Source organism: Pithys albifrons, chromosome 2 (assembly GCF_047495875.1).
Source record: "Pithys albifrons albifrons isolate INPA30051 chromosome 2, PitAlb_v1, whole genome shotgun sequence".
NCBI lineage: Eukaryota > Metazoa > Chordata > Aves > Passeriformes > Thamnophilidae > Pithys > Pithys albifrons.
Window position 1 is genome coordinate 67653634 of NC_092459.1, and position 12834 is coordinate 67666467.

The following is a 12834-nucleotide window of genomic DNA, read 5'->3' on the forward strand; positions in this document are numbered from 1 at the left end:
CTGCTCAAGTAGCTGCCGTAGCCGGTGAAGCTGAGACTCCAACTGTTTATTGTGGTCTTCCAATATCTGCATTCTTGCTTCCAGGCGACCTTTATGTTGCCTCAGGAGTTTAGCTTCAGCAATGAGCTCGGCATCTTCAGAAGCATGCTGAGGCGACACAACAGAATCAGGAGGTGATGCAAGAGGATTTATTCCTCTCCGAAGATGTTGTTCCTTTAGTTGCTCATACTCTATCTGCAGAGTCCTGGTACATTCAAAAGAGGAAGTGAATGACGACTTGATTAAGTAAATGTAAATAAAAAAACTTCTTAGATCAAGTGATGTTATAACCTTCAACTAATACCACAAATAGCTCATACAAAGCCAATGCCTTGACTTGTAGTTTACAGGGGTGAAAAAAAGGCAATGAAGTAGAAGTAAAATTATTTCTGCACAGACCATCTCTCTTCTACTTAACAGAGACAGGCTATGCAGAACATATGCCTTGATTATGGATTGCGGGTTTTTTGCTAAAAGCATGACTCCTAGGTCTTTCTCATCTCCAATATAGTACATGCATGGCTCAAACAACAATGAAGACAATTCAGACACCAGTAGGAAGATTATGAGACCTTTGCTCTTCCTCAAGGTCAGCAATGATACGCTCCAACTCTCCTCGCTCTTCCTTCTCCACTGACTTGAGTATCTGAGCAGGACTCTGTGGCTGACTCACAGGTGACTCTCCTCCCAGCGTCTGACAATACTGCTGGATAAGGGCATGTTCATCCTCTCTAAAACAATAAAACAACACAGATAAAGAAACAGCAGTAAAGTATTTATTATGTGAGCAAACATCTCTGTGAAGCTGAGGGATTTGGTTTGTTTATGAAAAAGGACTAAGAGAAAAGGAATTAAGCCTCAGAAGCATACTGAAAGAGAACCATATAAACACACAATGTACAGAAAAAAATATTTATCTGTAGTAGTGTAAAAGATCAGTTTAGTTTAATGTATGCATAAAGAACAAATGCTGCTGGTGGTTTGAAAAGAAATACTGGAAACAAGAATCAGAGATAATATAAAACAAAGATGACAGATTTGAAATGCCTTAAAAGTAAATAAAAGAAACAAGCTATCTGCTAGATCCCCCTTTTTATAACCATAAATAGGTGACTTTTTAATAATTTTAGAAGATAATTCAGTGTGCTCAATTTACCTAATAAAAATAGAGAAAAAAAAATCCCCACAGAATTCGTCAAGTCAAAGTAATGAATCATCAAGCTTCCAGCTAACACTGTGCACTGCACAAAGGGACTGACAATGCTTCAAAAATAATGCTACAGGTTTTGAATTAGCATTAAATTTTCCATTTTTCTCCCCCTATTTTGATATATGTATAGAATACCTTGAAATTCTGCATAGGCAGTAGATCTCCTTACAGATTCAGAGATAGAAATAAACTATAACACTGTCCTCCTCCTGACTTGCGTGAAATTACCTCCTGGTACAGAGACACAGAAGTCCTGACACTTTCAATTATGCTTTAATATCCAAGTGAATTTGGTTTTCTCTAGATGTGCCTTATTTCCTTAGTTTCTAGCTTTTCACCATAAATAAAGTCAGATGGATAGAAAGTGAAGGATACCACATCTTAAAACCAGTTTGCTTGCTTGCTTACTCAAGAAGGATGAATCAACAGCAATAAAAAACATATACTATTCATTTTTTTAAAGAGTGAAATTGCTACAGGAGTATGAATGCTGAAGAAAACCCTCCTCACAACTCTATTCTTTGCTTGACTATTAATCAGAGACTGAATACCCTATGAAACCATGAAGTATTGTCCCTACAAACTTCACCCTAAAGACCCTCTACAATTAAAGCATGTTCAACACACATGGGCAGTATGCATACACATAGAATCATAGAAATGATTGGGTTGGAAAAGACCTCAGAGATCATCGAGTCCAACTCTTGGTCTAACTCTAGTCCATTTATTAGATCATGGCACTCAGCGCCACGTCCAATCTGCATTTAAAAATCTCCAGGGATGGTGAATCCACCACCTCTCTGGGCAGCCCATTCCAATGCCTGATTACTCTCTCTGGAAAGAATTTTTTTCTGATATCCAACCTAAAATTCCCCTGGCAGAGCTTAAGCCCGTGCCCCCTTGTTCTATTGCTGAGTGCCTGGGAGAAGAGACCAGCTCCCACCTGGCTATAACTTCCATTCAGGTAGTTCTAGAAAGTGATGAGGTCACCTCTGAGCCTCCTCTTCTCCAGGCTAAACAACCCCAGCTCCCTCAGCCTCTCCCCATAGGGCTTGTGCTCCAGTCCCTTCACCAGCCTTGTTGCTCTTCTCTGGACTCGCTCCAGCACCTCAATATCTTTCCTGAACTGAGGGGCCCAGAACTGAACACAGTACTCAAGGTGTGGCCTCACCAACGCAGAGTCCAGGGGAAGGATCACTTCCCTGGTCCTGCTGGCCACGCTATTTTTGATACAGGACAGGATCCCATTGGCCTTCTTGGCCACCTGGGCACACTGTTGGCTCATGTTGAGCTTCCTGTCAATTAGTACTCCAAGGTCCCTTTCTGCCTGGCTGCTCTCCAGCCACTCTGTGCCCAGCCTGTAGCCCTGCAGGGGGTTGTTGTGGCCAAAGTGCAGGACCCGGCACTTGGCCTTGTTGAACTTCATCCCATTGGAATCAGCCCATCTCTCAAGTCTATCCAGATCCCTCTGCAGAGCCTTCCTGCCTTCCAGCAGGTCGACACTCCCTCCCAACTTGGTGTCATCAGCAAATTTGCTGATGATAGACTCAATCCCCTCATCTAAATCATCAATAAAGATGTTAAACAGGACAAACTTTCTTAATAAAAACTTTTCTTGTACTAACTTTTTTCCTCCTACTGTTGGAAAGCAGCAGCTACAAATTCTGCTAATAGCCAGTTATGGAATGAAACGTACCCTCAAGGACTGCCTTTGAAAGCACATGCAAAAAAGCTGGAAGTTCATTATATGCAAAGCATTTATTTTCCAAATAAAAGTGTAATGGAGCTTTTCAAGAGGTTTTTTAAAATTTCCTGGCAGTCAATTTAACATCTTTCATCACTGAAAATCCAAATGTACAGCCTCATTTGAATGATAAAATCAGTTATTTAGAAAAGTATAGCCTGGAAGAAACAGCAGTTATTTCTGTGGTAAGAAATAATCTATAAATAAATGCCTGTACAAGTAAAACACGTTAGATGTTTTACAGGCCATACACATAGATCAGTTGTTTTCTCAGAAATAAATTCAAGCTCTTGGGACAAAATGAGAGAAAGCATGTGACAGGAAAAAATGAGAGTTGTATACATACTGTTTGTGTAATGGAAGACCCTATTTTATCCTGTTGAAGCCAGATTTTTTGGCAGCTCAATATATCAATACTATTTAAAAGCATCATCAGTATTAGAAGCAAGACAAAATAGCAGAAGATTTAATAAATACTGATTCCTTTTGTAATTTGGTGTCTCTTGGAAAAGCACTTCTATCATTCAGTGAAATAATTTGGTTCTTTGCAGTACTGCTTAAGACAAACTTTTTACTGAAGACGAATCCTAATAGTTTGGTGTTGTTGGTAGAACAACACCAAACTATTTCTTCTTAGGGATAACTATTCACACTGTCTACCCAAAGCTATCATGGGGTCTCTCATTTTCCAACTTGTCACCGGGACTTGAAAATTTAGACTATTATAATCAAAGATATGTATATCAAAGAACACTACGCTGCCCCTCCCCAAAAATTCAAACAAAAAACAGCCTGTGACAGTTCTATTAGGAGTTTTGCTTTTATAAATTAGTAGAAAATTCAAAGAAAACAATGTATATTCGCTTATTTCTTATTTGTCTTGGCCGTAGTCAGTACTACAGTCATGAAAAGAAATGACAACATGGATCTTCCCTGCAAATGAATACACTGAATGAATTTTCATTAAATACATTTATACAACGTAAATACAATTGAGGTTATATATGCAAATAAGTCTCTCAAAATAGAGGTATCCAACAGTGTTAGCTGAAAAAGAAACAGAACAGTGCTCCTTTCTTTTCCCTTACCTTAAAAAAAAAAGCCTCTAAATGCTTTCTCTTCTTCAATACTTGAGTGATCCCAGGGAAACTCATCATCACTCACTATCATTTTGCATTAGTCTACTTAAAACTAAAACAAAGGCTATTGCAGTTAATAGTATTTGGATCAGATCCTAATGCGATAATGAAAACCTCAGGGTACTCCTCCATCCTTTAACCATCCTGACAAAAATACTCTACCCTTTACAACTAGATTTTTGCCAAAGTGATATAACCCCTGTTATATCACCCTGCTGTACAGACCTGCAAAACATGCAGAATACCCTCACTGTGACTGAAACAGCTGCAGTAACCCAAGAGTGCTGACAATTCAATGTCACACCTTCCACGAGCGCAGAACCACAGTGTTAAAGCAGGGTAGTGAGAGAACACAGCTTTGTCATCCAGGCTTCAGAACACTGTTTACATGGTAATTTAAGTGATATGGTGTAACTACACATAGAGCCTTCCTTTGTGCAAGGGTGGTGATGGTGTCAGGATAGGTCTGCTTGATCTAGTTTAGTCTGGTGATTTTAATTAGGCATCAAAAAGTTGCTGTCTACATTTTAAAACGATGAATTAGTTTATAAACAAATATATAGGCCATCTAAAATGGATATTTTTAAAATAGGGCTCTGTAAAGCTGGATTTATTATATTTATTTGAATTTGTTAAATTTGAGAGATTCTGCCAAAATTTTGCATTAGAAGTAACCTCATTTTTTAATAAAACTTATAAATCCTTTAAAAAGGGAGTTTACCAGTAAATGCTTAGATAATTTTGACTGTAATGTGATACAGTAGCTGAGATCAACACAGCTACACACAATTTTATATTTTGGTCTCACAGTTATTTAGTCCAGAAAAAAAAAATCATTTCCCTCCTCTCCCACTGGTTCAGAATCCCTGAAATCATACTGGACAGGCTGTGAATATTGATTGCTCTTTTTTTAGGCAACACACATTGCAACTGACAGCAGGCTTTTTCACGGGCTGGAGGGAGCACTTGGGAAGAAAAGTCTTCTGAAGGAAAAGTGTATTTTTATCATGTGTTCTACACCTCTGGTCTGTCTTTCAAAATTATTAGCTCAAACCAACACAACCTTGAACCTGCATCAACAAACCTCCTGACTATAATTAGGATAGATTCATTAGTAGCACAGGAGTCCAGGGATAAGGCTTCAAAGGACCTATGACATAAGGTCATTGCTCTATTCAGGCAAATACATCCATTTGGGGAATCTGGGACTCTGTTCTGTAGAAGTGGTAGGAGATGGCAATCAGCAATCAAAATAAAAGCATAATGTCAAAATAAATTCCTCACTCTTTCTTGGTGGTTATTCTCCTGAAGACCCTGCATGCTTTGAGAAAAAAATAGAAGTACACAAAGTCCTTTGACAGCAGAGGCTGCAGTTCCTTTTCGGCATTTCACTATAGCAGAAAGCAGCAAACAAGACATCCCAGACTGTCAGACTTGAAAGAAGTGCATCTCCAAGGCAAAAAACGCCCCAACAAAGAAGCCCAGGGAAAACAGCCTTTGAAATATCCTGTTCTCTTTGTGGATATATATTTTCAAGAGGTCTATTCCAAAACATACATTATGCATAGAGGAAGCAAGAGGGAAATGAAGCTGCATATAACTTCCCTTTTATCGGCCTATGCAGTGGAAAGAAAAATTCAAATCTCCCAACTGACACTTTTCATCAGTGCATTTTCTGACAAAGAAAACTGATGGCTAAATTGGATTTCAGATAGCAAGGTGTGGCTATTTGTGAGCTTCATTGACAGCTTTAATTTTTGCTGTAGGTCTCATACTAAGCACCATCCATTTTTGTCCGGATGAAGTGTACCTTGACCTATGGACACTATGAGAAATTCTAGAATAAGGCAGAAGAAGGTATTCCAAAATGCTTTGTCTTTAACTTACTTGTTCTTCTCCTAACTTTATCATAATGTGAAACTAATTTCTCATTGTGACAAGATACCTTTAATCACTTACATCATATTAAAGTATTCAGGTATTATATATTGGGGCTCCAGCTGTGTAGCAGTGCCCTATAAAAGTATCACACAAATAAAATTTCAGATATATTCCAACCCTGCCTTAAGAGGAGTGTGAAACAGAATTAACAGTCCTGCAGACATGAAGATAAGTGGTAGTAAAGGTATTAATCAGAAAACAGTTATTAAACATTTACATTTATACTGTAAGTATTTATACTGCTTTCAGTGCAACTAACTTTAGTATGGGCTAGACAGGATAGTTCATACATTACAGGAATAAGAGAGATACACTCGTCCTATTTTCCTATTTTTACCACCTTTTTTTGTAAAGACCTCATTTTTATCTGGTGCTTATCTTCATTTGTGAAGATGGAAGTCTGTTTTAGAGATATAAAGTCTTTTGTATGAATTAAAGACTAATAAAATTCATCACAACAGACCAGCTTAAACACTTAGAACTGTTTAATGTGTGGAGAAAATTACATGAAGGAAAACCATTTTTATTCAAAGTATTTGTACCATAAAACTCACGCATGAGAGCATTAGAATGTTTGTTAAGAAGCTGGACATACTACAGTAGAGACTGTGCTTTTTTTTTTTGCTAGCTACAAGTATTTTTCTAACTAAGGAAAAAGTATTTTTTAAGGAGTTCACATATTTTTAGGGAAGGAGAGGGTTAGAAAAGCTTAGAAGAAGTCACAATGACATTCAAGAAAACAGGTTAGTTAAAACTCAAGGATTGTCTTTGAAGAATGATTTCTTAATCAAGTGGCATATAGCAAAACATTCCTGAAAATAAACTCATGTTTATCTGACAGCAAAGGTTCTCTTATTCAAATGTAGATGACTTCTTACATCTTCGAAGCATGAAGAGTGTTAAAAGAACAGTTGATGAACTTGGGAACCTGACAAGACCAAAGCAGAAACTTTCAGTATCAAGTGCAATTCCGCCTCTGTTCTAGGTTCACAGTAAACTGAAGGACTCTTCATGACCAATAAAAATAAGCTCACAAAACATAACTCCAACAATGAGAAGAAAAGAATTTAATTTTCAAACTAGTAATCAATTCCTGGATGTTCAAAACAGTACTGTAAAAGTTATATTGTAAAGCCATAATCCTAAATTCCTAGTGTTTAAACAACTTTTGATCCACACTGCAATACAAACTTCATAGCTGTGTAGATCCCTGGAAAAACTTCTTTATCAAAAGGGCTTGTCAGGCATTGGAACAGGCTGCCCATGGCAGGGGTTCAGTCACCCTTCCTAGGGGTATTTAAAAGGTGTAGGTTTGGCACTAAGGGACATAGTTTAGTGGTGGATTTGGCAGAAGTACAGTTTACAGTTGGACTAACGATCTTAAAGGTCTTTTCCAACACAAATGATTCTATGACAGTAGCTTAAACTTTAAACCATAGGCCTTCAGAATTTTGAGTACTTCAGTATTTACACCTTAATGAAAGCATACATTATAATCAGCAAATAAAACAGAGGGTGCTGCTGGGTACAAAGTTACTTTCTCAGCCATATATTGTTTGTGTAACAGTCCCCTTTAGACAACAGGACTGACACACAAATTCAGAGGTCCCTCTCACATGTTGATATACAAGATGTCTATATTAATTTATTTTCTAAAATAAAGGTGATTTTTCTAGATGAGCAGGGAAATTGCATGAAACTCAGCAGGTGTTTTACTAGTAAAAATTCAGCACATACACCCCTCTTTTACCATTGGGATGGGTGGGTGGTTGTTTGGTCTTTGTGTATGAGTAGGCTCATTAATTGCAAAATACACAACTAAAGTGTATGAACACTTAGCTACATTCAAGTTTTCAGCTTTCCTGCCAAATGATAGTATGTTTGCTCTTTTTTTTTTTGGAAGGGAAATCAAATTTTGGCTGCATTTCTCTCACTGGTGAGTGTGCCAATGACAGAAACATATGAAAACAGTTCACATGAATAAAAGTTTTATTTGGTATGTAAACAGGGTTCATTAATCAGGAAAGAGAAAATGTTTAAAGAAGGTCAAGTGCTTCTTTGAAGCAAAGTATTTTAAATCTCAAACAGTCAGTACACTTACAGGTAGAATAATTCATTACTAGATTTTATTATTTATAATAATTTCATTATCAGATTTTAAAACAGTAAATGAAAGTATTACTGAGATCATCAGCATTTTCTAACTAAAGCTGAACAAGAACTTTGGTTTCCTATTTAAAAATAATAATGGTATTTGTTAATAACTTAGAAAAGGCGGAGTCTTATTACATTGAATTAATGAACTAAACCAATGATACGGTGAGGTTAAAATACTTGTATATTTTCACATTGAAATAAATTGTACTTAATTCATCAGCAGTTCAAGGGCTTCTATGCCTTCCAGGTTCATTGATGCATTTTAATGAAGGTTTTTACAACAATGACACATAATTCAGAAAAAGAAAACTATGTTGATAAAATTAACGTAGGATTAGGTTTATATCCCCAGGTACAAACAGAGGTATCAGCAGCCAGCGAACAAATACAAACAAGAAGTAACAAGACTATTCTGGTTCTGTAGAATCTTCAAAATACAGATGACTCTTTTATTTCAATGAAAAAGCTGTCTGGGCTTTTAACCCATTCCATTGTCTAACAGAAAAGGATTTATTTTCTTTTAAACTATGGTAAAAGCAGAAAAGGATTACAAACCAGAACCTATAGAGCTGTGGATTTTTACCAGTTGTATGAAATATCCCTGCTTTGGAAGCAGAATGGCTGACAAATGTAGACTTCCCCTACATTGCCAAGTGAAAATCACCAATTTCTACAATTGGTTCTTGGACAATTAAATTTATGCAGGCATCCTTGAGGTCATACTTATTAGCTGCTTTCACTGGGACTAAGTCCTGTGTTAGAACTAATGAAGATTATATCATATAACCAAAGTTCCTGACTGTCTTAATAAGCCTGAGTTACTTACACACTTCCTGTGGTGGAGCTGCTGTCCATGAGGAAGGAGCCATTGGTCCTTTCCATCTGCGCCAGCCTGAAAGGCAGGGAAAGACCACGACTTTTAGAGAACATGCTGCACAATTTGAAAGAACAGGTGTGAAGATCAATTCTGCTTAGAAACAGCTCAGATATGGCAATCTTTGTATTCATAATTAGAAATAAACTGCTAGATTTTGTGACAAAACTCTATAATCCAGAGGACTTATGAGAAACGTGTGCTATGATTAACTAATTCTTCTTGCCAAACAATGAAGAAAAAGTGTATTTTCTAACTCTAGTGTAATTATCATTAGCATACCACAGCTCTCATGGTAAAATTATTTCAAGAGATGTTTTTACAGATGGTTTTCTTTTTGAATTTTATGAAGCTGGACTAACAAAAGAGAATGTATTTTTTTAAATATAGCATACACAAAATCTGAAATGATGAAATATCTGAAAATATCAACTGGACAGACAAGTCGTGGAAAACAACACAAAAAGTGTAATTACAGGGAGTCATTGCCTATAGTTCCTCATTTTGGAAGGAATTACTCTAAAAGGACTAGACTATTAGAGTGTGTACACAGGGTCATCCAGCTCTTTAAAATCACAGCAGAAATTTTCTATCTACTCAAGTTTTCAGGAAAGATACACCCTCTGTACATAAGACACATACATGTAGGAGACTTCATTAACAGAAAACAGAGAATTGAAGGCTCTCCAGTCTGTGACAATTTAAGCCCTACTATACTGTTTCTGCTGAACATTATCTTATTAGGGAAGACCTGATATTATTTCTTTAAAGAAACTTAGCTGAAAAGATCAGAACAATAAAAAAGATTTCCTATTTTATATGTAAAACACACATAACAGATCCAACCAGAAAGGACACAATTAAAATTTTAAGAAAGGCAGACAATTATTTCCTTTTTTTAGATTTTTTTTTACAAGAAGAAAAAAGTACTGAGTAGTTTTAGATAGATTATTTATTTAGTATTCAGTATTAAGTTTGTAATTTTGCCAATCAATGTCTGCACATAGCAGGGACAGATTGAGCTTTTTATCCTTAAAGAGCCTTGACTAGTGAATGGTCCACCTTCAGCTAGTCTAATCCAAAGCAGAATTTGTAAAAGCCGAGGGAGAGGAGAGGTAAAAAGGGTATTGCACCTAGGATCTCCCTTGATCCTTAATGTGAGTCCAGAGTTTGAGCTTCATCTGGGCACAAAAAGTCACAGTATTGTGGCTGAAAAAAGGACATAGGGAGAGATAAAATTCTCACATCTTTCTAGAGAAGTTTAATTTATTTGATCCTGGGGTTTTAATTGATTACAGCATGGCCTAAGTTATAGATTCAAAGAAATGCTGGATGATCTATATGAACGTCATATTCCAAATTACTGAAAAACACTAAAATTCTTTGGCGTGTCATTGTGCTGTAATACTAATGAAGGATGAAAATATTTGCTTTGAGAAAAAAAAAATTAGGCTGACTGTGGGTAGCCCTTCAGTCTTATTTCCTGCCCTATTGTCTCCTGCTGCAAAGATCATAGGTAGTGTATCAGAGGCATTTGAATAACTGCTCTGAAGCTTTCTTATGGTGCTTACAAATATGAATGCAGTTAACTGAAACATACGCCCTGAATTTTTAGTAAAAAGCTGAAAATGTTAATGTTGTTTATTAGTTGCGTAAATCAGAAATGGCCTGAAGTTGCGCCGGGGGGGGTTAGATTAGATATTACAAAAAATTCCTTCCATGAAAAGGTCGTCTGGTATTGGATTAGGTTGCGCCCAGGGAAGAGGTGGAATCATGTTCTGTGGAAGTGTTCCAAAGGCATGTAGGTGTGGCACTTGGGGACAGGATTTAGTGGTGCACACAGATGTGCCGGGTTAACAGTTGGACTTAATAATTTAGAGGTCTTTTCCAAATTTAACAATTCTGTGATCACCAGCTCTGAACGTACAGAAGGGAGTTCAATAAAACCACAAAAACATTGACATGGACTTGGCATAAAAGACATTTTATCATGAAAGCACTAGGGTGATCCCATAAAATCCAGAACATAAAACATCTGTAACTATTATATGCCCTGCTAAAAGTCAACAGTAATGGATAGTGTCAGCCTGCCACAGAAGAAAACAAACCCCTGATCTAAAATTCCAGTGGGAAAAACTATACATCCAACAAGTTCAGTTTATTTTAAAAGTTAAAAATGAAGAAACAAATAAACAAAAAAAAGCACATTTTAGAAATTCATTCAATTCTTCAACAGTTTTCACTCTGTATGAGAGATGATAGATTTAACATATCTATTTTACATTTAATATGAGTGCCATAAGAAGCTAATGATTTAAAAACATTTGACTTACTTCTAAGTACAGAGAATTATATATTTTTAATAAGTAACATCCAACTAGTAGCATATATTAAAAACTACAGGAATCAATCACAAAATGGTGAGAAACTGTGCCTCTCTTACCTAGTAGCATACTGCTCTATCCTGGAGTGTGTGTCATCATGGAACAGCTGTGGAGACTGGGAAGGACTAGTTTAAAAATAATAATAAACAAAATTAGAGATGTCTAAAGCAATTATGGATATAGAAAATGTTATCTTTAAATTAAGTTAGACTGATGACAAAAAAATAAATTCACAGTATTCCCAATGGCATTATTGCTTTGGGTTGGCCATGCCCTGTAGTTCATGCACATCAGGTTAGTGAACAAATCCCAACCAGCATTTAGGCTTTCCAGACAAAGGTGGTCTGCGTACTCACTCATATTGCTCTGGCCACATACTGATGAGAGTGATAGGACTGTAAGGAAGACACAAAAAAGAGAAAAAAGAGAGAGAGAGAAAAAGAATGAAACTATGAAACAACTGTACTGTCATTTAAGAAAGAGAAAGCTGGAGAAACACAAAATATTTTGACCTGCAACCACCCCCCCTGACTATTTGCATCAGCAACAATTGATGTAGAAAAGAGACAGCAACAGATACTCCTGTGTATCACGGAAGCACAGGAGACTGACTTACATAAATCATTTTGTTAAATAAAAATCAGTTTAAAGAAAAATCCAAATCAGTGTTATTGATTGAACTGCAGTTCATAAACCATAATCAATTCATTTAAATTCTCCTGAAGTACTGAATCATTCATCTTAAGCTAACTAAAAAATATTATTAAAAATGTGGTGAAAAAACACTACCAATACCAAACCCCAAACCAAATCATAGTTATCAGTGCTTACTTTCCTTATGCATAAAAATAATCAAAGGTAAATACTTATTGTATTACATTCTCACACTTGAGTAACTATATAGGATTTTTTACTTGCTTTAATCTTTTTATTAAAAGGAATGTATTACTGAGTTTTGCCACCTGCAGGGCAGAGAACCAATACCAATAGTTTCCTCAGCATGGTGCTGGCAATTTATCTGTATATTTCCCACATGACTGGACCAAAAGAGTTTTATCCTGACCTGTGATTACTGTTTTGACATTCCAATCTCTGGCAGCATTGGTAAACTTTCATCACATCAAAGCAGCTCTGTTTTCCTGTGCTGGTGGCAGCTAAAGTGGCTAACATTTTAACACTTGAGTGTGCATTGCTTCCTTAGAAACCAGGCTATCAATAAGATAAATTTTCAAATTACTTCTTCTTGTTCCTTAAACTGCTAATGAGGAGGTTTTGTTTGCTTATTGTAAATACAATGCAGCCCTCCAGCCATGAAAACAGAGCATGGGCAATGGCACTGAACTGCT

At 36.5% G+C, this 12834-nt stretch overlaps 1 protein-coding gene across 10 annotated transcripts in view; it reads right to left on the bottom strand.

Moving 5' to 3' along the window:
• UTRN (utrophin) overlaps nucleotides 1–12834 on the bottom strand; it is a 386042-nt gene that overhangs the window by 15845 nt on the left and 357363 nt on the right. For all 10 annotated transcript variants that reach the window (XM_071549382.1, XM_071549384.1, XM_071549380.1 and 7 more), the window contains 5 exons: nucleotides 11845–11883; nucleotides 11548–11613; nucleotides 9057–9122; nucleotides 612–770; nucleotides 1–244 (listed from right to left, as the gene is read on the bottom strand). In XM_071549382.1, the coding sequence (XP_071405483.1) occupies nucleotides 1–244; nucleotides 612–770; nucleotides 9057–9122; nucleotides 11548–11613; nucleotides 11845–11883 (574 nt within the window). The remainder of the gene's footprint in view (nucleotides 245–611; nucleotides 771–9056; nucleotides 9123–11547; nucleotides 11614–11844; nucleotides 11884–12834) is intronic.